Source organism: Temnothorax nylanderi, unplaced genomic scaffold (genome assembly GCF_030848795.1).
Source record: "Temnothorax nylanderi isolate EJ_2023f unplaced genomic scaffold, tnyl_v1.0 TNYL_tig0006_pilon, whole genome shotgun sequence".
NCBI classification, from domain to species: Eukaryota; Metazoa; Arthropoda; class Insecta; order Hymenoptera; family Formicidae; genus Temnothorax; species Temnothorax nylanderi.
In genome coordinates, this window is record NW_027249068.1 from 1152643 (window position 1) to 1177665 (window position 25023).

Here is a 25023-nt window from a genome sequence, read left to right on the forward strand (position 1 = left end):
CGCCGTTGACGATCGATGGTTGCGCAAGGATATTAAAAATACATCGAGTCAATAGTTTAATCGTCGCGCAACTCGCCACTTGCAGCGCCGATCGGACGCGATATAATTGGTCCATTATACCGGCTCGCAGCGGCTTTCACAGAGATGCAATTACCTCGGAATATCCGTCCCCCTTTTTAGATACGATCCGCGAGACGCATCTCGTTCGCGCAATCGTTGCATAAATTGCGCCACTTGTCTAAGAACAATCGTTAATTTATTTAAAAATTATGCATTTTCTCGAGAGAAACGGCGCGATACAAAGGCGCGTTTACTCCGACCCTTTTACGTTTCGCGGAATCTTTTTGATCTAATTTTTCGAGGACCTCGCGATTATACGTCGCACACGTGTAACGTGCAATGTTCGCATCACTTCGGCGATGTTTCGCAGTGTCTCTGGCGGGGATCTATATTGCACGGTGACCCCTTTCACCCTTTTCTCACCCTCGCGAAACGGCGCCAGTGCTATCGATTATCCGGCGCTCCTTCGGCAGACACGCTCGGTTAATGCCAAATTCTGTTGCACCTGCAATTCTTGAATGTGAATCGCTAATGACGAGAGTTCAACGGCTCCTCCCCTCCCCCCCTCCCCGGTAATTCGATATCGTGAAACGCGATATAATCCCGCGAGTGTTATTCGTTTATAAAATTGCACGAGATAAAATCGCGCGCGAATAATTAATGTAAATAAAATGTTATGTTTTGTCGAACGCAATTTTATTTGCCGCACGTCTCTCCATAATCTGCGCGTAGATTTAAGGGTGTTATACGCCAAAACGCGTTATAAACATGTCAAAGATATTTTTTTATTCTCAATTCGTACATAGCTCGCTTCTAAACAACATATATTTTTATAGAACAAAACATTTATATATATATATATATATATGTATTTATTATATGTAGGTCATATTTTGTTCCCAGTCTCCCGTCAACAAAGTAGTCATTAATGTACGCCGTAATCCCTTCAGTACCATGTCAGATATAAGTGTTGAAATTGATCTCTCACACGTTCGTCTCGACTCACTTTTAGCATTCTTGGACCACCAAGATTTTTGAAATCTTTTTTTTATCATCTATAATCCTTCTTTTTATCTCACGCCATTTTAAACGTATTTGTCGTTATGATTCTAGTTAACGCTGCAGAGTTTTTCACGGTATTAAGATAATAATGCGGATAAATTCATGTCACGTAGTGATTTTCGGAGAAAGTGAGATGGAAGATAATTTTTCTCTTTTAAAAGCGATGCACGGTATAATGTGACTGTAATTTGTACTGAAAGGATTAATTTATATATTATATTTATCGAAGGCGTGCGTCCTAATTCTAAGGATCGTCTAACGCAATCGGGTCTTTGAGGCAAAATCGAAAAAAAATTTGCTACTCGAATAAAGAAGATCATCCCCTCCGTTCTCTCTCGTTACTCCGAGAATAAGCTTGCGCCGCTGTTAGTCGGAAGTCGGAATTCGCGGGATAATCCGGGATGGTAATCTTATAAATGCACGTTTCCTGGTACAGTGATTAATTAAGCGCGCACTGCTGGAGTCTGATAGAGCTTACGGCGACGTGCGGTTACCTCCAGCTGCTATCCACATTTTCAGGGTACCGCGGATGAAGATAGTTATAGTTAGCGAACCGATATCCGGTAATCGGTGCGCTATCAGCGTCTACCTGTAAAACTTCCCAAAAAAACTGATATCCGCCGTGGATAAGCATAATTTTGTCGTAGCACCAGAAACTATACGGAGGCCTTAAAACTCGCGTTTCCCGATCTTTTTCGAAGCGTATAATCGAAAGCAAGCGTTGCGAAGGGAGGACTCAATGTAGGAGTTCGTAGAGGAGGGGCGTCAAAGATAAATCATCCCACATTGAATCGCGATAGATAGAAAAATAAGAGCGAAGTACTATGTTATATGTCGTCGTATATATCTTTTCAAGAGGAGTATAAAAACTTCGTCTACAATGGAATCTCGCTTCCTCGTCTTACATTTTAGCGTGAGAAATAATTGAATATTAGAGAGACACTTCTTTTTTTTTTTTAATGATAAGTGCGAAGGACTTCCGTCGGGGAATTCGGTGCGCATTCGTAAGATTGAAGGAGTCTACTGGTCGCAGGCAGGTAGGCTACGTCGAATATAGCGTCCGGCGTTATCTAAGACGTGCTAGGCTCCGGACTCGCGTCGATGAAGTCGATGTCCGAGGACGCGGTGGCGCTCGCTCGGCGACCTTGCCTCGGCGACGCGTTTATGCGCGCTTTGACGTTCGTCGTCGAGACGCTCAGTCGGTTTCCGGTTCGCTGGGCCGGCAGATGTTGCTGCTTTGTTCTGTAATCAAAGGGTTGCGGCACGGATATATCGCGAGCGCTTGGAAGGCGAGACGCGTCGCTCGGGGGAGATTAACATAGACATATACACGGAGGTGTCTCCGGGGTCTCAGCTTCGGGACTCGGGATTAGTTGCGGGAGTTGAGAAACCGGGAAATAAAACGGGGGATTATTCAATTTGCAACACGTTAATCTTCAGCGATAAATATCGATGGATGAATCACGAGGAAAAATTAAAAAAAAAAGGAGAGAAAAATATATTACAATCTCGAGGAAGCTTTTTTTTTTATATTCAAGCGTACTTGAGTCTTTCTTCGGCACCCTTCATGGCAGTGTTCAGTTCCTCCTCCCACTGTTTCTCCTTCTTCTCTCTCTCCTGTCTCTCGATCTCGCGCTCGCGATTGTACACCCGGTATTCCGGGATGTAGGCTAATCTCCGTGTGTCTACGCTCGAGCCAGCCCCATCGGCGAACCCAGCATCCTCCGCCGAGTCGACCCTCAGCGACCTGCAACGGGATGTCGAGATATTGCTTCGACAATTAGCATATTAATTACCTCGGTAATATGCAGTTTCGCGAGAGGAATACGTGAAGCTCAACATGTTCGAGAGCGTAACAGTCGCTAGGGATCGGGTGTCGCATTGTGCTCGGGTCGTATTCGCGACGCGATGATAATTTTCTTCAACGTAATTCTATCATGATAGAAGAGAAGAAAAAAATGTTAACGCGAAAGAAAGCAATGTGAAAAGGTCAAGGGCCAATAAACGAGCAAACGAAAGATGTTCAATTAAAAATAAATCCTAAATATACAATAGAATTTAGAACGACTCTGAGTCTTTTTCGTGAAAGAAAATAATGTCCCTTTTTAGGGAAAATAATCCTCTTAAACTGACAAAACGTGTCACAACTGTCTAGAAGCGATTTGCTTTTCCATGAAATGTATTGTTGAACACAAGGGAGACGTGTATTTTTTTTACGTGCCCATTTTGAGGCTCGAGGGAAACGCAATCCCTCAAAACGGTTTATATTTAATTTCAAGCGCAATTATTGAAACGTTGAATACGATTTTTATTCCATAAATACGAGGACCTGTCCCAAAAAATATCAACTCAAAATATAGAAAGCTTTAAAAGGCTTTTACAAATACATGCGATTATGGTGAAATCTTACGTCCTTCGGCCGCAATTAATGAGACGTAAGACGAAAGTTGCGGAAGTTTGCACTAAAAATGAGAGATGATACTCACTGATGCTCACAATCAGTGAGAACCCCTCCTGTAACTGGTTTGGTCGATATTTTCACTAATTTGAGTTTAAGAGAGCAATGCACGAAAGCTGAACCTACCTCTGTTTAGCCAGGCGTTTCTTCTTCTTGTGCAGGGGTTTCGTCTCGATTATCATTTCCTCGAGCTCGAAGGTGGGGTCGCAATTCAGGTGATCTTTCGGCGGGGTGAAGGCCGGCTTTATCTGTTTGTTCAGCACCTTGTCGAAGTCCAGGCCCTTCATCGCTCTCGCCCGCTTCAATTCTTTCAAGCACGACACTCGGGCGCTCGGTGCGAGGGTTAACAGGCGGTCCAGGAGATCGCGTATCGACGAGCCCCAGTGCGAGGGTGACTGCCTTCCCTCCTGAAAGACGAGGTGTTCGTGTCGCGAGACTTTTTTCTCGCATCCGTCATAAAAATATGATGAGCGTAAACAAGAAGTTCCGAACGAAGATTGAAGATAGTAAAACTCAATGCCTCTCACAAAAAGCATATGTTTTTTTTTTATAAAACTTATGAGAGATAATCCTTCAAGACCGACACTCTTGATTATCTCCGAATAAAAGGGACTTAGATCATTCACGTAAACACGAACGTAGGTAATTCCAAGATCTTTTGTAATTACCGAATGCGATACCGAACTGCGTAATGTTTTACATCGCACAGCCTGTGCATTTACTTTAAGAGTCATTTCAAACCGGAGTGTCGCAAGACAGTTAAAATGTTGGTGTTGTGTAAGCGGACGGACATGCAAGGTAGAACCGGCGAGAACTATAATACGCTCGTGGCTCGTGTCGCCAACGGCATGCTCATGACAAGTCCTTAATTAACGTGACAGCTGGGACATGACGCAACCTTAATTAACAGAATAACGCGCACATGTTACTCAAGAGTGCTCCGGAAGAATTCGAGTATACTGTGTAGTTTCAGACGAGGCGGAAGAAATTGAAGAGTCTCTGTCTCGCGTGGACATTCAACGTTATTATTATTATTATTATTTCGTTACACTTGCGTCTTACCTTCAAGATCCTTAGAGCTTCTCTGTTGGACGTCGTGGAGTGAAGCGAATACGGTCTCTCCATGGCCAGGGTCTCCCAAGCGAGAATTCCCAGGCTCCACCAGTCCACGGCGAATCCGTAGCCGAGAACACCGTATTCCTCGCACGAGCACATGTAAATCTCCGGGGCTGATCCGCGTTAAAAAGAAGAAATGCAAGAAAACGCACCGGTCACGTTATTCGCGAGAGCGGCTCCGAATTTAAAGCGGACATACTTAAAAGACGGATTTGAATTGATGCGTGGAAACGAGGGGGTATTCTTCTTTTCAAAACGTCCCTTTTTTTCTAAGCCGTGAGACTCGCTTGGTATCACCGATATTTTATTGATGCGAAGGTAGCTTTCGCTTAAAGATCGCGAATCTTCAATTCGTGAAGCAAAAGCTTCCGTGTGAGAATAAATAATTAACTTCACGGAAATAAGTTATAAGAATAATAAAGTTGACCGCAATTATAAATTATGAACCTGACGTGCGTTTATATTAAATACAGAAAAAAATACGTGTACGCGATAATTTGAATAATTAAATAAATGTTAAATATATTTTGCAGTTAAATACACATTAAATATATTTTGGAAATAAAGATTAAGGGATTGGAGCAAATTAAATGAATTAATTTGAAAGTGAAGAATATGAGAATTCAAGCAATTAAAATATATCTATACGGAAGAAGGAAAAAGAAATATCAGAGATGTGAGACTATTCGCTCACACATACCTATGTACGGTTTTGTCCCGGACATGGAAGTCGCCAACTGTCCGTCTTCGAGAACAGTCGCGATGTTGAAGTCTGTCACATGGGCGTGGCCTAGACAAGCAAATAACTATCTTTTGTAATCCGCCGTCATTACGTTAATGACTAAGCAAGTGAATTATTTACGCGCCTTGGAACATCCCTCTCAAGCACGAGACGGCAATTACACGTAATGACTGCTGATTAATATCTATTATAAAGTAGCACCACAATTTAATCCGTAATAAAAATTTCAGAATGTCACCGTACAAATTAATATAAATATAACAAAAAGACTCCCTTGTAGGCGTACCCAATAAACAACACTAATTTGTTCTTTTATACGCGCATTGAATCTTGGATTAAAATTTAACTTCCCGACCCTGCGACGTGCTTACCGCACACAACCCAAGATTCATCGTTCTAAATATCTAAATTACAGAGGCGGTAAAGTATATTTTCCTCGGGGTTCCCAGCCCTCGCTCGGGGTATTATAAAAAGATGCACGGCGCTATAATAATGGCAATTAATGTGTGTGAATAATACATGTGTGCGCTCGCGATCTTTAGATGTTTCTTGCGGGATGAACGCCTAACGAACCCTAACTACATCGCACAGCTGTACCTATGTACTCACCAGAGAACTATTAAGGGATGGATACACAGGCAAACATACACACACACACACGCGAGCGCGATATTGGTTTTCCGACGCTGTATGGTCGGGGCTCTCTCTCGCGTGCGCCACGCTACTCCCGCAATATTTATCCGTTGCCATTTTCTAAACATCGCGTCGACCGCAATGTGGATCGAGCCACGATGTAAACTAGAGAGAGAGAGAGAAGAGAGAATGAACTCCCCGATGCCGCTATACATATTGCAATAACACACAATCCCCCCCATTGTGACCGGGTTTCGTGCTTTAGTACCAGGCACGTGGGTATAAGTTTGCATATAACATCAGGAAGAATGGCTTCCTACCTTGTAGACGTAGGGATATAAAAATTGACGACCTCCGTACGGAAAGCGGAATCTTTTCATTGAAACGCGATCGTTTATCATTGTTCAGCGACAAGAATGAGAAACGTCGGGATTTGACCCTAACTTTTTTTGCAACCAGTTACTCAATTGATTTATAAATAAAAAGCACGACCTTAAAGCGCATAACGCTGATTACGCTCGAAATTTTATAAGAGCTAAAGTGGATTAGTTTATATGATTTAAATGGAGCTTACGTGCTAAAATTAAACGTTTATTTCAGAATCACTTTTAAAAGCGAGTTTTGATAACAATTTCCGATGGAAAATAATCGAGAACCATTGCGTTCGCCGTTGAGTATTGGTATCGACAGACGTCTACGGAAATGAAAAACGAGTGACGCATTATTTAAATTTAAACAACTACTCGCTCGCGAATAATGTAGGAGGCCTGCACCCTTCGTCAGGTCTCGCAGAAACTCACTGACTCGTAGATTTTCAAAATAGATTAGGAACGCTTCTTTGGAGCGCTCCCTCGGCTTCGTCCCACTCACGAAGTGTTTGACGGCTTCAATCTGCTAAATTGCCTCCGCCTACTAAGGTCTCGTGATCTCGCGTGTGCGGTGCCGCGTTTAGGTGAAATTAACGGGATAAATTGCGACGACCGCGTAGCGGATCCCCCAGAATGCGGAAGGAAGCGAGAAATGGACTATCATATTCTCGCGATTTTACGCCGTTCGCCATTATAATCACGCCTTGAGGCTTCAATGAAAGTAGTTCTATGCGGGGTTCTCCCTCGAAGAGACGTCGAAGTTCTTCGCGCAAGTTGATAAACTGTAAGTAAATCGGACTGCAGACCGGCACTTGGAAGTTTTTTAGTGCGCCTCGTTCTGCCATATTACGCTGAATTACCTTAACTTCTTCAACTACGCAATTATTCGGGATTATAATGATTTTTAATGATATTACGGCAATGGAATTAGCGAGCGAGCGAGCGACGTGACCTTTAAAGAGAGAGACTTTGAGGGACTTCCGCCCTTTCGCGTGCTAAGAAAAGAGATTTACTCGTAATGGTTTTTCTTTCGGGCAATTATTCAACGAACGTTTCTCTGACGTCGCACAAAGGGCTTTCGGGAATCCTCTCGCGGCTCCAGTTTCTAAGGAGATGCTTTTCGCTTTTTCATCGATTTCCGAAGTCGACCTCATACAAGTCGATCGAACGATTCGAGATCCCCGCTACATTCAACGATCGTAATAATGTCTGGCCTGAATCCACACGTGAAACAGCTGTTTTGCTGTCGCCGGTGTCCTCAAGGTGATATTTTCCCCGGTATAGAATGGGCCCTGCGTCGCACGCTAGATGGGACACGAAAACCGGGCGATAAGAGCCGGGGAACCGGGTGCGTAATTTTAAATGATGCAGAGGCAATCTCGGGATTCAAACAGCCGTCGGCCAGGTGCAGGAGGAAATTAGGATTACCCCCTTTCCCCGCGGACCACCATCCACCCACCCCCCCCCCCGGTTTCCCTTCTTCGGGATTGTAGATGTATGTGCAGTGCCTCTCTCACGTCCCCGAGGCACTTCCCGATGAGACAAGCCCCTTCCCTCCTACCCCGTCGCACCCCGTCGAGCCTTTCTGTTAAAGCGGATCCGACCTTCAGCATGAGCACGCACAAACCCTTTTCGTCTCGCCAATCCTATCTGCTCATCTCGTGTCTCCCTTTTCGATTTCGTAACTTCGTCGTAGGCGGTATATTGTACCCAACGCATTGTTCGCCGTCGTTACCGCCTCGAGCTTAATTTTCATTTGGCGGAAAATCGATAAGGCAATCGCGCGGACGTAACCGATTATATCATTCCTCCAACGTTTATGCTGACAGAGTTTTCGTGGTGCCCGAGTGGCGAGGGGCCTTGGATCGCGGCAATCTAATCCTTGCCTTGGTCTCGCTTCTGCTATTTGTTCTGTTTGCACTTGTTCGCTTCGCTCAATTAACAAATGCGTAATAAATTACGAGCAGCCGAGGAGCCGAGGCTCTCGAGAACTCGAGACGTGTCTGCATTATTTAGCGTCGCTCTCAAGATTTGCTCGGCTTTTATTTCCACCGGCAGCCTCCGGCGCAGTCTTTAACATTTTGACAATAAATCGATATCGCCGGGGAAGCAAGGCGGAAAAAGCGTCACCGATATAATTTCTGGATCCCGGCTCGGAGTCGTGAGAGAGTGGAGAGGCAACATTTCCCGCATTGATAAGCGAAGGGAAGAACCTTATACCTATACATTGCTACGTCGTTCTCGAGGAACTCTGAAAGAAACGAGCGAAGTACCGAAGTTACGCGAAGGAGTATCGATACCCGATAAAAAATACATAATAAAATTTTCCCCTGTTTATTTTGTTACACGATTCCCCGAGCCGCATTGAGATCTCGGAAGGCACCTCGAAATCTTCATATTTTGTTCCTAACTAACGATATTATCGGAAATGAAGCTTCTATATACTCTCTGTCAGTTAGTTTTCAAAATCAAGAAAGGCAATTTAAGATTGTAAGCCGGGTCTTCCACAGAAGGCTGCATAATAGAAAATCCTTCGCCGGGAGAGCGGCAATATATTAATTCTGCTTGCGAAGCGAATGACGTCCGTTGCAATTAGCGAGCGTCTTCACGACGCGCGGCCGCGATGTGTTTCTCGCAGGCAATTTCCGCGCTGCACGCGTCGTCGCGAAGGCGTCTTGTAAGTATCGCCCACAGTCTGCTAAATTCACATTCACATCAGGAATACGTATATTAATCTCACCGGGATCGAGGGCGAACGGGACAGGACGCGGGTGGATGAATGGCGCGCGAACGCAGCCGATGGCTTAATCCCGTTAAAACCCGGCGATTGCTCCTCGCATTGCGGGCCCGCGCGAATTTGCAAATAATCTCATTCGCCGGGCGAAATTCAGTTGCTCGAACGATAAACCCGGCGGGTCTTGCTTGCGCTCCGATGTAAACGAATCACGGGCGCGATTAGAAACGTTTGTCCGCGGTGGCACCGACATCGAGACCGGACCTCGGAATCGGCGCTTGATATGCAAACGAGATATGCACGTCGGTGGAAAGCTTGACCCTGGTTTAATGACGGCTATTTCGAGATTTGCGGCATCAGATTCGTACGGTGGGCTTCCACAATATAAATTAAACACCAATTGTTTCGGGGGAAATTGCTGTACAACAGGAAAGAAGAGTCCATCCACGAAAACGTTGCGCACGATTCCGACTAGTTCCGGTTTATTTGAATACAAAAATATGATAAACGAGATAAACGAGAGAAGTAAACAAAAATAAATATTGCAAACGAGAAAATAAATTTACCCTCCTTTCTGAAAAATATCTCGCTTTCTCTGTCGCGTGATTTTATTACTTGTTCATTCACGAATATTAAATATAAATTAAATATGGATTTGTCTCGGAGGAAATTGCTGCGCAACAAGAAGAGCGCTCCCGCGAACGATTCCGACTACTTTCGATGATTTAAATACAAAAATATGATAAATATTGCAAATGAGAAAATAAAAATTTACCCTTCTTTCTGAAAAATCTCTCTCTTCCTCTCTCGTATGTCAATGATTTTATTATTTGCTTTTTCGCACAAATGTTAGATACAATATAAATTAAATATGGATTGTCTCGGAGAAAATTGCTGTGCAACAGAAGAGCCCATCCACGAAAACGTTGCGCACGATTGCGACTAGTTCCGGTTATTTGAATACAAAAATATGATAAATATTGCAAATGGACAAGAAAAATTTATCCTTCTTCCTGGAAAATTCTCTCGCTTCCTCCCCCATACGTCGATAATTTTATTATTTGCTCTTACGCCCGATTTGTAAAACGTGCGCGTGCAAGCACGTTACCGCGATCAGATTCAAAGTTTATTTACGCGAGCCACATTCACCGCAGACACGGTTACGCGAGTCTCATCCAATGTTTACATTGAGTACGACTTTTCGCATTGTGTTAAATGAAACTCAGGGATCAGGTGGCCATTGTTAAAGCCGTGACTTGAAATAGAAGTGGGGATGTTAAACGGATTTGTTTGTCGTGGGGATTGTGTCGTCGTGCTTTTAAACTCTTTGGCGACGCGATCTTTCCTCACCGTTAAAATTCACAATGAGCTACAGGTACAGCTTTATTTAATAGACGCATATTAACGTATCGATTTTACGCGATATCATAATTAAATATCGCAGTTTATTAATCTAAAATTAATAATTAATCATTAATTTTAATAATTAAAGCTCTCATAACGCCTCATATAAATGCAAATGCATACACACACACGCTGAGCTTCTGTAAATAAAACAATCAAATAATTGAACGAGTTAAACCCCTAAATTAAATGCACATAAAATTACCAAATAAGAGACATTTGTGCTTTATCTGCACTTATACGAAAAACGACGATATATATCGCTGTCAGATTTTCGGATGTTTTTCCCGAGATAGCGGGAAAAGGAACTTTTTGGGAAATCCCACTTGCGGAATTAAGCTCTCTCGAGCTCGAGATTAATTATCCTTATCCGTATTATTATTCTCGCGCGACCGCGGTCGAGTGCAGCTGGCGCGGATAAAGGTGAGAGTTCGAGAGATCATCGACTCACCCTCCTCGTCCAGCAGTATGTTGTCCGGCTTGATATCCCGATGGATGATCCTGTGGGTCTGCAGGTAATCGAGCGCCAGCGCGATCTCGGCCACGAACAGCACGACGCTCTCCTCGCCGAACACAACCTCCTGCTGGATGTGGTACCTCAGGTCGCCGCCCAAAAGCAGATCCGACACCATGAAGAGGTCCTCCTCGTCTGCGACAGAACGTAAACAGGCAGGCGTAAACAGGCGCGTAAATCCTCTCTTCTACGCAAAGCCCCAAGGTTGCCCCTTTTTCGTCACGTTCGCGAGATGAAAGCGGCGCGGGTGGCTTCGTCGAACGCTTGACCGATCAATATTGACCCAGTACAGTCAAGCACGGAGTATGCGTTATTGTCCCGATATTTTCACGTGCGAGCGATAAAACCGATTCCGAACAATACGCGGTATGAGTCTGCCTCTCGGCAAGCAGACGCGACGCGAAACCGCACGCGCGAATTCTACATATACATATATATATATGACGCGGCGCCTGTTAAAAACGTTCGAACGATGGAAATCGATGAATACGATGATGGTAATTTCCCTGATTCGCGTATAAAACGTTAATCGGGGGCAGCTGCCGAATAAATTCTCAGCGAGTAATTTAATTACGTCATTTTTACACAAAATCGCCGTGACTTTATTATTCTGCTATGCATAATTTGCCGTCTTTTTATTCGGTAGCGTTGCTAAATATTCATTAATGATACTCTTCCGTCGAGATACAATTAAAAATGTTAAGGAATTACCTTTTTGCATAAATTACCTTTAACGATCAAGGAATTAGAACACAAAGCTTCTGTTATAATTAAACGTTACATTCAATTTCTATCCACGTGCCTCCGTTAGCTTGCCTCATATATTCCACGTATAAATCACGTATATTGGAAAATGTGGTGCAGAACAATATCCTTCGAATGACACGAATGAAAATAGAAAGTACGATAGCTACGCGGTATGAGAAAACTTTTAACTTGATTATTCTATAGACACAAGGTATTTGTACACGGCGATTGTAATTTGCTAATTGTCGCACGGTAACCATATTAATGTCTACATATATCATATATACATAGATATAAATTTATGCAAAATCAGATGTCCCAGAGAAATTTCTCAAAAATTTATTATTTATAAAATAAATTATAGTTATTATTTATAAATTATAATTATTATTTACCAAATGTATTTTAACAAATTGTGTAATTATTGTTTCAACATTGAAATAATTAATGTCCTGAAAGTTGCAAAGATATCAAATGCACGACAGATGTTTTTTTTTTATTGTAATAATTTCGCGAGGTCGCAATTATTTCTTCCATTTCCTTCTACTTGCTTAATTATCATCGGTTTTTTATGCGGGAAATCCTAGTGATGATTTCTTTAGGTCGCACTCTTCTGTTATCTAAATCCGCGGCCTACCCGTCAAAATCTTTGACGACAAAAAATTCGATAACACAGTCTCGTTATTTACAAGCCGCGTCTGTGTGTATCTCGTTTAGAATATTTAGTTTAATATATGACCCATCTAAAGAGTCGGTCGACTGACGAACTCTCATTAAAGTCTTTACGGCAACTGCGAGCTTCATATTGCTCGTTTTTGCATAAATATTTGCACCCGCCCGTATTCCCGACGTCGAGAGAACAGCTTCTTTCAATAAAGTGCTGTGTGTTTTTGCGAGATAAGCGTAATATCGTTTAATCCGCGTTTGTCTACCGCGAATAAAAAACCCGAAAAAGAGACATCGTGCCCATGGTTTCGCGTGATAAAGAAAATATCGTGCGTTTCGCATTTTAATATTTGCTGTTCCCTTTTTTATGTAAAAAAAAAAAAATCTACAGTGTCTATTGTCACTGTAAAGATTAACGTGCGAGCGTGGAAATATCATTCGAGTTGGATTCTAGCGAAAAAGAGAAAATTAAAGTGATAAATGATTCTTGTAATATTAATAAAATAATTTACAAATTAGGACTTTCTTAAAGACGTGAACGGATAAACTTGATTTCAACAAAAAAATCGAAATTTAATTATAAAGATATTAAATTAAAGAGCAGTAAGAGATATTACAACGTTTAATAAAAATCAGTTTAAAATGTTCAGAGAGCCTCGGTTCTCTTTATAAATATTCAAATTTAATTCCACAAACGTTTCGCTATTTCCGCGATCGTTTCCTCGCGGGTCTGAATTCGCGAAATAATTATCCACCACTCTGCATTGCGTTAATTATCGCGATCTTTATTAATTTATGATAAAAAGCGATTGTTATACATTTAATTCACAATGGAATATTACAATTTTTAGCATTCATTAAAATTCGTAACTATACAAATATATATTACAAATTGTCTTTTACAGCGCTTGCTTTGACATGAATCTTTCTTGGAATTTGGTGTTTTCGTAGAGAAAAAGTGTGAACCTTAATCTCTTTGATTCTTCGATCAAAGGTTGACGGCTGAATTTTTCTCGGCGAAAATATCGTACTGTCAACGTTTCACAAATCGCGAGGCGACAAAAGAGAGATGAAACACGGTAAAGCTAATAAAGGATTCGTGAAAAAGTTTTCCTAGGACCTCTTGGAGCACACCTGTGTATATTTTACGCGTTTCCCACGAGATCTGGAAGAATGACTCGGTGGTGTGATCGATGTCTCGAAAGACGATTTACCTTGGAAGCTGAACCATAAATTCACCAAGCAGGGATGCTCCAACTTCGACAGGATCTCCACCTCCCTCGCCACATTCTTCAGGGCGCCCCGTTCCGCGCACTCGTTTTTATGTACGTACTTCATGGCGTACATACTGCCGGTACTGTCACGTTTTTGCACGATGCAGACCTGTGTAGCAGAAATTGCATCGAAATTTAATTCCGCCCGGCAAATTCGTGCCGCTCCGCTCCAACCGCTGAAACCGTTTTGGCTGTCTGCGAGTTTTCTCGAGTCGGCAAATTCAATATTCACGGAATATTTAATTTCCCTTGCAGAATAATAATAAAGGGAAGGAGCTAAAACTTGTTCGTTTATTTACCTGGGCAATTTGCGATAGACCGTAGCGTTGATGTTTACTTTACGCTACCTTTCGTATCGCTCTAATTACCACGTGTTACTTGAGAGAAAACATTTCGCGGTGTCTCCGTAAAAATGATCTGGAATAAACCGTAAACAATTTCAAGCCGCGAACGACAGCGGTCTCGTCCGTTACATAAATTTAATTCCCACTCTAATATTTATTCAAGAATACGGGGGAGCGTCGCGTACTCGCTCCCCCATAAAAATTGAGGGAACGAGTTTCGGAATTTTCGCAGCGACCTTATCCGATAGATATAAAAGCGTCGTGGAACGCACTTTTTTACGATCGGGAGCGTAACGCATTTTATAGGGGCGTAAATGCAATTCGCGCTCGCCGCGTTTTACGTTACGGACCGAATAAACGCGCGCCCGTTGGTCCGTGCGTCGTTCTTCAAATAATATATTTACGTTATAAACGCGTTCGGCGCGCGGTTAATGGACTACGTGCGACTACGCGCGAACTCAAAAGAGCCACGCTGTGTTGACAAGAAGACAAAAATCTTATAGTTCCTTCCTGACGTTCAAAAGCGTTTTCCGCGAGGGTGTGAAGCGACGTGTAAATTACTTCGCGACTCGACGTATTAGCGAGACCGCGGAGAACAACGGGGCGCCTGTTACCGCGCATGTAAAAGAGTAATGCCGGGCTAAACCGACCGTTAGGATTCCTGTCGAGATAAACGGCGCGGGAGGCCGCAATCTGGACCGATTCTGAAATCGTCGAATTCGCGAATAAAGGCCGCGAGAAAACGCTCGGAGCCTCGGTTTGTAGCGATAGCGGGCACCCCGTTGTGTGATCCGGCCGGAAAATAACTCGTGACCTACCTTGCCGAAGCTGCCTTTCCCAATGGCGCGTAGGATTTGGAAATGATCGAAATTCACTGCAACACAGAAATGAAAGTCAATGAGGGGGATGCGAATTTAACGGTGAGTGAGTAGCGCATTGACTCCCGCTAATGAAGCGCGATCCTAACAGTGGATGGATAATCGCGTAATGGTGCACGGGGTGTATTTTCGCGTTTCTGCAATAGGTACGTTAAACTCGATGCTAATCGAAATCGGCTCTCGTCGGCATTGGCAATTTGACAATCACCCTTTATCGCGAAACATAAAGGTGTCTTGTTAAGCACAGCGGCTCGTAGATATGCCAATTAAACCACCCCTTTGGCAAGCGTGGAAACCGCGGTTTTAGCAGCGATTTCGTTTGGAAGCTCTATCGCTTCCGCGAAAAATTTGAAATTATTTGGAAACTGCAGCGTCGATATAAACTAGATCCCGGCGGGGATTCTGGCGGGGATCGATTTCGGCGGATGTATAGACGCACAGTTTATTTTATATTGCACCGAACACGCAGTTCCGGTCTTCCCGAAATAGCCAAACCGCATAACCGGAGAAGCGCATAGCAACTTGAGAATCTCGAGCTTGATCCTCCCCAGATTTGACTTACGTGAGAACTGATGTTCCCGCCCGTAGTAAACTTAAGCAACTTTGAAGTAATAAGGGTACGATAATTGAGATAATGTGCATTGTTAAATATTAAAGGATGAAAATTAAACCGATACCTTGAGTTATATAACTTTTTTTTTCTATTTTTAACTACCATGTGTGTCGAAATTTATTATTTTAACATAAAACAGTATTTTAACTCCATTGGTTTAGTTAAATTAACGACATATTAAATAGGACCAGTGGCGACCTACAGGAATGGTTAAAAATTGTTTATTCAAATTGAGTATAATTTGACACTATGAATTTAAACAGTGTGACATACGATAAAGTTAATCAATTTTGAGGTAATTTTGCAGTCTCCTTTTGCGTATAGACATTATTTCTTCGGACATAAATAATTTTTCCGTAATTCTATATTATTAAAAAATTTAATTATAAATATAGATTAAAAATAGATGTGAGACTTCGTTAAAGTTGCTGGTTAGCCAGTTACGAATCCGAAAAACAAGATCGGTATTTTCAACATTCGTCACAGGAGCTAAAAAGCGAATCACGCGGAGACAGAGTCGCGAAGAAGGCGCCTCTCTTTTTCCAGGAATTTAATTACAATGGGATTGAATATTGGATTTTTCCTGGTGAAATTAAACGTCCGTGGGACTGTCGCGCGATATAATACAGAAAAGATTTATTAATAGCCCCGGCAACAGCTCGATATTCTGTAATCGAGTCGTAAGCGAAGATTTCCACGCAACGTCGCGCCGTATCGCGCATCTCTCGCGAGATATCGCGAAAGTTATAGCCCCAGCGAGGCATAAACGTGATAGAAGAAGCTGATCTTCCGTGAAACGGTGCATGTTATCGATGCGTATCCGTTCGAGCAAGAATTCGAGTTATGCGAATTACACGATACCAAGCGAGGCGATATAACGTGGCGCGGCATCTCTCCACTAATATTCTACATACCTATTTCATAACGTCTCGGTAGTAAATATATCTCAAGGATATATATAATCTTTTATAATTCTCGCTATAAGAGAAAATTTCCTTCAATTGAGATCAAGATCTGTATATAGAAGGTAATTTACTTCATTACTGTCTTTTTTTTTGTCTTTGTTATGTAATGATTGATTCAGCTTCTGGTCAATAGCTTTTCCAGCTTTGATCAGCGGACTGCTATCTTTAGCGTCGATACTGACTCCTCCGCCAGTTAAATTTAGGTATAAACGCTATAACGAGCTCAATTAGATCGTAATAAAGGAATAACTTTTTTTCTTCGTTGCTTGAAAGCGACTGTCAACGTTACTTTGTATACACTCGCCTTCGTAACAAATATATATAGAAAAATAGGTATTTTTCAAGCTGTAAGATAACCAGCGACTAGACTAGAAAGCCAAATCACCCCTTTTCGTGCTTGAAGTGGAGAGTCGCGCCCATTGTTTCCGTTCATAAAATATCAAAATCGACCGCATTAAGTATACGCGTGTGCGCGTGTGTGCAACCGAGAGCCTATACTCATTGTCAGCATTTCCGCGTAACGTGCCCGCGAGGCTCATAAAAGATTCGAGCGCGTTCTTCGCTTCGCGAGCCATATAGACGAGTATTACCTTCTTCTCCGGGGGTGGGCGCGCTCCGGGTCGACTGATTGGCTCCCATTTTTCCTCAATGGACGTCGGACGTACGCGTCGGCGACCGTTGTAAGTCGCATCGGTGCGAGCGCACTGCCGACGAAGACGACGGTGAGATCCGGTCGGCGTGGGAAGTCTCATATTTCCGCATTGTCACGGCGCCGCGACGCCTCGTCGCGCGGCCCCACCTTCATCGGACGACGCGCACCATCTTCCACGACCGTGAGAGACGAACAGGGAGAAAAAAAACCGGCCGTCACACGTGCGCCAAATGGCTCGCTCTCTCGTTAAATCCGTCGGTCGGTTGATCGAGGCGATGTCCCTCGGTCGGCGAAGGGGGGGAGGGGAGCGGGGAGCGGCGGGGGCAACGCCGGCGTTAATTAGCAGCGGCCCGCCGCTGCTGATTCGAGCGGCTTAATTAACGGATCGCGCTAACGCGCGGGATAATTGCCCAGGTATCCGTCGATGATCCCTCCGACGACAATGCGGGGCACTTGCTCGCGGCGCATCGAATCTTACTTGCGACGTGAACGACGACGGCGCGGCGGCTGGTCCCTGTAACGGATGTATCCCTCATAATTACTCCTCGTCACTTTAATTGCTTTCGAGCGAGGTAACAGAGCGCGACGAGCGACAACTGTGTCGTGACACGATGAATGATACGAGATGTCGTCAAATTAGCGAGCTTACCCCGGATTGATTGGGGAGACGAATTGGACGGCCTAATTAAAAATCCGATTGTAGTTTCCACAAACATTTGTATGATCAATATTAAATATGCCGAGAGAAGCCGCGCGCCAGCTCTTTGATTCATGTTGGATCAACCGACTAATATTTAATCTTCACTCATTTGCGAGAAATAATTTGGACCGCAAAGAGTTAAACGTAATAATACGAGAAGAATAATATAATAATAATTTTCTTGTCCACATTAAAGATCGGGATGTTAACGATAGAAATAAACTTTTCATGCGTCAACATTGAAAATAAACGGAGGAGAGTACGCGTACCTATTTACATGCAAACAAAGAAAAATGTGAGAGCGGAAAAAAAAGGATATACGCGTAACGGCCTGGTTTTCAAAATGCTAAAACTATCCCCGTCGAGTGACAATGGAGGGCTCTTTCGCATGAATGAATTCTGGAGCATCCTCGTGGTAGTCTCGATCGAACACGAACAATCGCTCGTTTCTCTCCATCAACGAGACAACGGGCCCCTCCCTCTCGTCACATTGTATTAATCGGCGGATATCTGTGCGCGATTCACCCGCGCACCACCACCACCGTGCGGACGGGGCCGCGCGGCATCGGTGCCAATTAACAACGTTGATTAGTTGGCACGGGCGCGGCAAACACGTTGACGTATAGCTGCCACCCGAAATTGCAGCTCGAATGGAGATCCGTGCATTAGACATATTACGCACACGTACTCGACGTTGTACACATGCCCCCATTGTGAATCTTCATCTTTGACCTGATTACATCCACGGTCTGGTCGAAACGCGCTTCATTACCCTTCGACACGCGATTATCTTCGAAAGGAGCTTTTATGTCGTTCGACAAGAATGATACGATTATTCGGAAAAAATGAAACGATTACGGCGACAAGTAGCTTAAAATAACTATAATTGCATGTAATAATAATAATTATTATAATATATATATATATATATATATATATATATATTGTATAATAACTATGATAGAATAAGACTAAAGAGTAAAAAGGAAAAGTTGAGCTATGAGAGTCAAACACGGTTATTTGTGAATGATCACTACGAAGAAAAATGTTATTTCCACCGAAGTTGTGAATCGAGCTTATTAGGACTGTCGTAGGGGGAAGGTACGCGAAGGTACTCGCGATTGAATTTAGCGACGATATTAAATTTATATCGGATACGGGGAACGTGATGCATCTCGCGTCACTACACACATGTCGCTCCTCGAGGTGTCGTGTACGACGTTGAACCTACGGTGTCAGCGCATTTCGCATTACTTGGAGCATGCAGGGGTCACTCACGTGCGCTACGTCCTGCGAAGTAACATCCTTACCGCACAACCCGTCGTTAGACGAACAAGGTACGACGCGACGCGCGGAGCAGTAATAGCTTTTCGAGATCATAACACCGTCGCGCTCGTACTCTTCCCCTTATTTAATTTTCCTTTTATTCGCCGACGATCATACGCCAGATAAACAAACGGGTAATCCTGACGTGATCGATATGGGGAACGATGCGGCATATTAGCGGCGTAACGGATCTAAATTGCTTCTTGGTGTCTCGGTTTCAAAGCACTGTAGCGCTAAAACACGATTTACGCCAGCATTTGTATTCATAATGTCGCAATCCGTAATTGGGCTATAATTTCACCCGCGGGAAGGTATACTCCGAATTGTGGAAAAGTGGAGTAAAAATAAAGTCTGATGGCTATAAAATTATTATCGTTTAGCGCTCGGTATGCATGGTGTAGAGCGGTTTCAACTTGCGACTAGGGGATTTCTCCTTTCTTTTTTTTTATTTCGAGGGAACAAAACGCATTAACATTTAGAGCGCCCGCGAAAGGTCTCGTAGAAAGTTTTTTCCCCGAACAAAAAACACCGAAGAAAACTTTCCATTACAGATAGGCAAACTTCGTCCATGACGGAGTTTTCTTATCATCGAGCAACATCGAGGTTGTCGAATAAACGTTAGTGCGAATGAATCTTCCTCGTGTAGATATCTCGACATTTTCATTCGATCTCGACGCTCGCGATGTTAGTTCGGAATACACATTTGTCGAGGCATACATCACCTATTCATCCATCATGCTTGCTTTACCATCACGTTTTATCAATAGAGGGGAACGTGTGGTTGCGTGTGTTCTAACAAAACATCGCGAATGCTCGACATAACGTCAAATGCAGGGAAAGAAAGCTTCTTGAAACACGGAAATATAGGATGAGTAAAAAAAAATAACCATAACCGTATTAATGTTAATTATCTCCCAGTGAAATGTCGAGTAATATAGAGATGGAAGTGACTTAAAATTTCGAGAACGTCACTTAGCATCATTATTCAAAGCTCTCGCGATTATTATTAAATTATTATTAATTAATTAAATAAGCTCCGAAATGTCAAGAGTTTACCATCGTTTCTCCATCTGGTTTAATTTGCCAATTTACCAATTTGCAAGTGAGCTCTGCGCGAGTAAGCTTCGCTATACCGTCGCGACCTTTTAATATCAATAACCACGCAGTGAAAAACTCAATAAAGGTTGAATAACAATTTTTGTGTAAACGTCAAAAAAAGTTTTTTTTATTTGAGAATGTACATTTTGACGAACAGTGTATATCACCGCCGGCTCTCACGACGGATTTCAATTGCCCCGTCAAAAATAGAATATTTATTAAAGTAAAACGCGCGGTCTTTGATCTCCATTCGAACGACTTCCGATCTGGTTGCTCACGGCATCCCCAGAGCTGGGGGTCCGAACTTTGTGAATGAGCGCCGATATAAAAGCGCGCACCGTTTATACCGCGTAATCATTGCATATGGTGGAGGAGGGATCCGCGAGGCGGAAAATTCGCTTATTCGACACCGCTGGAACGAACGCGAACGCCTTAATAAAGTTTCGTGAATTACTTTGCGCCAACCGACGTCAAATCCAATTTGCACGTTCACGTGGATTCGACAAGCTTGTCGTCTGACGACGTGAACGAGAGCAGCCGCTGCCGAATTCAATTACACGACGTATTGTGCGCTAAACAGAGCGCGTTTCGATGAACAGGCATGAGCTCGGGGGGAGCTCGCGCGGGAAAGACAGATGCGCTATTTTCCGAAATTATGCACAGAAGAATTCCCTTGCATTTCCTTGCATTATCGTTTCAGGCAACTTCGTAATTAAAACTGTAAATTGAGATCTACAAGTGATACGTGATACCTATATAATTGGATCTTTATTTCATATTCTGCAAGGCTCGATCAATCTCGTATTTTGCGTGCTGTGCAACATGTTTATGAATTTTATATATATTTAGGATATGTCTATATATATATACATTAAAATACAAAAGTAATATACGTATTAAGTAACATAATTATATGATCGCAAAACTTTATGCGATTATATAATTCGTGTCAGATTTCAGAACAGAATGCTATTTATATTTTTACACACCGTACATTTTCATATGTATGTGCGTGCACTTTAATATTTTATATATGCATATGTGCGTATACCTGATTTTTTAAAATGTTTTTGCATTGCACGGCACACAGTTATAAATAAAACTTTATCCCAAATTCTCTAACAGAAATTGTTTTCAACTTTAGAAGAGATATTAAATTTTAGATTAAAAAATGTGGATACCTAGAATTCTGTTTTAATGTCTAAAATAAAAAATTCTTTTTTCTAATATATGTATATTGTGGTAGAAAGAAAAAAAGGGTCATTTGAAGAGTGCTGTTTAGATAAATATTCATAACAATTATATCAAGAACATTGAGGGAGAAACAATGAACATCAGGTTCATTTTGGATCCCCTTCAATATCATAGCTCAGATAAAATATAGGTACATTACGAATTACAATGAATATAATATTACAATGAGAGAATTACACATTATGCAAATAAAATGAATATGCTACATGCGTCATACTGGCTTTTGATAAACGTTCCGTGATAACGCGATGTCGAGATTCTACGAGCAAGAGGGCTTTCTTTGATATGCTGGTCCTTATAATCAGACATGGAAAACATCCAAGGAACGTTCTAATTTTCAGGTATCGTTTGTACGCTTTCAAGGCACCTTTTGAGGTCGTTCGTATTGTTGGAAGCGATATTTTACGAATAGCGCACAAACGGGAGACGCAGATCGGGAGAGCGTGCTCTGTCGTCCTTTATGGAACTTACGCGACCGTAAACATCGAAATCTGTGAGACCGAAGTTAGGAAGGAGCGTTTATAACTTGCAAACAAGAGCGCGCACCCCATTCGGGGTGGCTTCCCTCAATTACAATGCGCCGTACTCCGAGGCGGAGTCGAGTCACCGAGTTGTAGTTGCGCTGCAAACAAACGTTTGAAAGTCCATTTGTCAGATGAGATTTTTCAAAGCGTCCCGTTACGCGTTCTTTCTTTCTTTTTTTTTTTTTTTTTTAGTATTTCGACTATTTTGAAATCGACAAAATTCGTCGACAAAAACGTATCGCATAGCGATAATCTTACCTCTACCATTTCATCGAACTCCACACTCCACGGGATTGCGAATAAAACGCGTTTCATAAATTATACTTCCGTAATGTTAATAAGTAAGAAATGTGTATCTCATCAACGAGAGTAAGTAATTTAAATAACGAGAGTTGCAAATTAACTTTGAAATACGCACAATTCTTTGAGAATTTGTAATTATCATAATTAATTGCAATACTAGCTGCTCGGAAAATGTACTACGTCGAGAAAATTGAGTTTTCGTATGCTGTGCGATTTAATCTCTTCCGGTTGGGCTGCGAATAAATCTTGTTGATACAAATCTCGTACGACAAACGGATTCGCGTTTCGCGCGTACATAACGTCGTGTAATAGCGATTTCATTCCTTGATAGTAGTCTATCTGCATTACGATGTTAAGCGCAGCGTCGTGGAAGCAAACATGCAGGACAAATATACATTGAGTGTATGCCGGTTCTATATTTGTACCACTATCTTTACACAAATATGGACTGTAACGATTTCTTGATCAAGAGCTCCCGAGAGTTGACTTTTCTGCGGCGACTAGAGGCTTTAATTACAAGGTCATCTAAGATTACGAGAGATTAAGTCTTCCGGAAGGAATTAAAGCTTCAGAGCCGGGGATGGTTACTTCTCGTCCAAACTCAAACTCTAACTAGAAATATAAAGATATCAAATATTAGCTATCAACAATTAAAAGGACCGACTTTAAATTCCCACTAAATTTTTTAACACGCAACCAACCTCGTTTCCCAATTTATTGGAGAGTCCATAATTAAAGGGAGAGGGAAATAATCGACAATGCTCCAGTTATATTATTAATAAATATTTCCACGTATAACATGTAACACCGACGGCGCTTCTAGGTGAAACAATAATCGAACTATTGGACATTCCACTAACGTGACACGTGCGGCGAAGTCGTGATTTTCTAAATACATTATAGTGCCGTTTGGTGCAACAACCATGCAACTCGCGCAATTAAAATCTATGCGGGGTGAAACTGCACAGAAACTCTCTCCTTTCAATTATCTATAGAACAATATGTATAGAATTACATAACTTTACCGATGATATTCACAACGTATTAAAAAAAAAAAAACAATTTTAAAGCGATCAACGCTAACTCAAAAATAATGTAAAGTAAATGAATAATCACGCTCGCGTGTATCAAATACTGTAAGCAATAAAATACCAATAAACGAGCAACAGTACTTGTTAGAAATTTAACTTCGCGTATCAATTTAAATACAAAGTGTCAAAAATAATAAAATAATCGACGTGACGATAAGATGAGAACAAGAACGAACAGAAACAGAAATGAGAATCAAGCAGTCGCGCTCCATCAAAAACTTATTCGCCTAAAAGACATCAATATTCTCGACAGAATACCAATACGTCTCCACCAGCATCGAGCGACTTTCAGCTTCGGCCGCGTCGGACACGATTACAACACTAAAAACATTTCCCGCGTCTATATAGGTATCGAGCTCGACCGAGTTCTGGCGTGATTGTTTCAGCCGCGAAAAACGCGATCCTGGTCACCACCTGCTGGGACACACCCGCGGGGCACAGAGGGAGAGAGAGAGAGAGACCTCTCGCGATCGCGCGGCCCGCCGCGCGGAAGCTGCGCGCCCCGCGCGTTTACTCCAGAGCGTTCCGGAGCGAGAGATGAGGATCCGGACGTGCCGCGTTCGCGGTCGCGGTCGGCGCACGAGTGCGCCGCGAGGACGAGCGTTATTCCTCCACGGCCGGCGCGCCGGTTTCGACGACGGTGCTGGGATCGCGCAACGGCCGCCCCGCGGCCGCCGCGCGTCTGCGCCCGAGCGGGAAGCCGCGTGCCATGTGCACGAGGACCGATATGGATGGCCCGATGGGAGGGGGGGAGGGGGGTGGCGAAGGGCGAGGGATGATGAAACGAGGAGCAAACACGAAGGGTGTCTGGGCACTCCGTCACACTCCGTATAATCCACTATATCTCGACGGCAGATCGACGGAAGATCGTACGATGTGAGACGAATGAGAAAGCGGGATGTAAGACGCTGGATAACTGGCACTTTCGCGCCGGTTTCCAGAAGCGAACGGTGCGCGAGGACGCGAGAGGACGTGAAATAAGTTGTAAAGTGCGATAAATATTCAGAACGATCGATCCTTCGCGCGATCTCTGCGATCCGCGAGGAATCGAAAGAGCCCAGACAGCGCTACGTCCCGATTTTGGATACGCGTGCTGCCTGGGATGGTACGCGAAGACACGTGGCGCGTAAGAAAAACGAGAGAGAGAGAGAGATAGAGAGATGGAATAATTTAAATATTCAGAACAGCTAGGGCGCTTTGCATAATTCGCACGACTGCTTTATACGACGCTCGAGAGATGGATTATAAAAATACGACGACGTAAGGGAAAAAAGGGAGAGAGACGGTGGCGAGCGAGAATATTCGGAATATTCGGGATATAACTGGCCCTTTGTGTACATGCTTGATACATGCTCGAAAGTCGAGTGGCGATACGTGAAAAATAAGACGGTAAAGGAGCGAGGAACAAGATGTAAATATTCAGAATATATGTACGGCGCACACACTCTACATAATTTATTTACCTTGCGCGAGAACCGATGCCGGAGTACGGTGTAG

General features: G+C 42.9%; 2 protein-coding genes across 5 annotated transcripts in view; one reads left to right on the top strand and one right to left on the bottom strand.

The window, feature by feature from the left end:
* Positions 1 to 25023, top strand: part of LOC139778002 (protein Star) — a 47208-nt gene that overhangs the window by 3417 nt on the left and 18768 nt on the right. The window lies entirely within an intron of this gene.
* Positions 821 to 24116, bottom strand: LOC139777965 (serine/threonine-protein kinase 32A). Of its 4 annotated transcripts, none has more exons than XM_071715691.1 (10): positions 23785 to 24116; positions 17169 to 17744; positions 14941 to 14996; positions 13719 to 13887; positions 11029 to 11226; positions 5397 to 5486; positions 4643 to 4809; positions 3707 to 3987; positions 2666 to 2869; positions 821 to 2364 (listed from the first exon to the last, which is right to left on the bottom strand). In XM_071715691.1, the coding sequence occupies exons 2-10, from the start codon at positions 17215 to 17217 to the stop codon at positions 2193 to 2195; spliced, it is 1386 nt and encodes a 461-aa protein (XP_071571792.1). In that variant the 5' UTR covers positions 17218 to 17744; positions 23785 to 24116; the 3' UTR covers positions 821 to 2192. The 4 variants fall into 4 exon arrangements, with proteins under 4 accessions (XP_071571792.1, XP_071571801.1, XP_071571784.1 ...); XM_071715700.1 differs by having other exon boundaries at positions 19162 to 24116; XM_071715683.1 differs by lacking the exon at positions 23785 to 24116 and having other exon boundaries at positions 17169 to 18798.

Coding starts and splice junctions, on each gene's coding strand:
- LOC139777965 (XM_071715691.1), bottom strand. CDS start 17,217: ATGGGAGCCAATCAGTCGACCCGGAGCGCGCCCACCCCCGGAGAAGAA. Junction 2,870..3,706: donor AAACGCCTGGCTAAACAGAG/GTAGGTTCAGCT, acceptor ATCCCGTTGCAG/GTCGCTGAGGGTCGACTCGG. Junction 2,365..2,665: donor GGTGCCGAAGAAAGACTCAA/GTACGCTTGAAT, acceptor CTTTGATTACAG/AACAAAGCAGCAACATCTGC.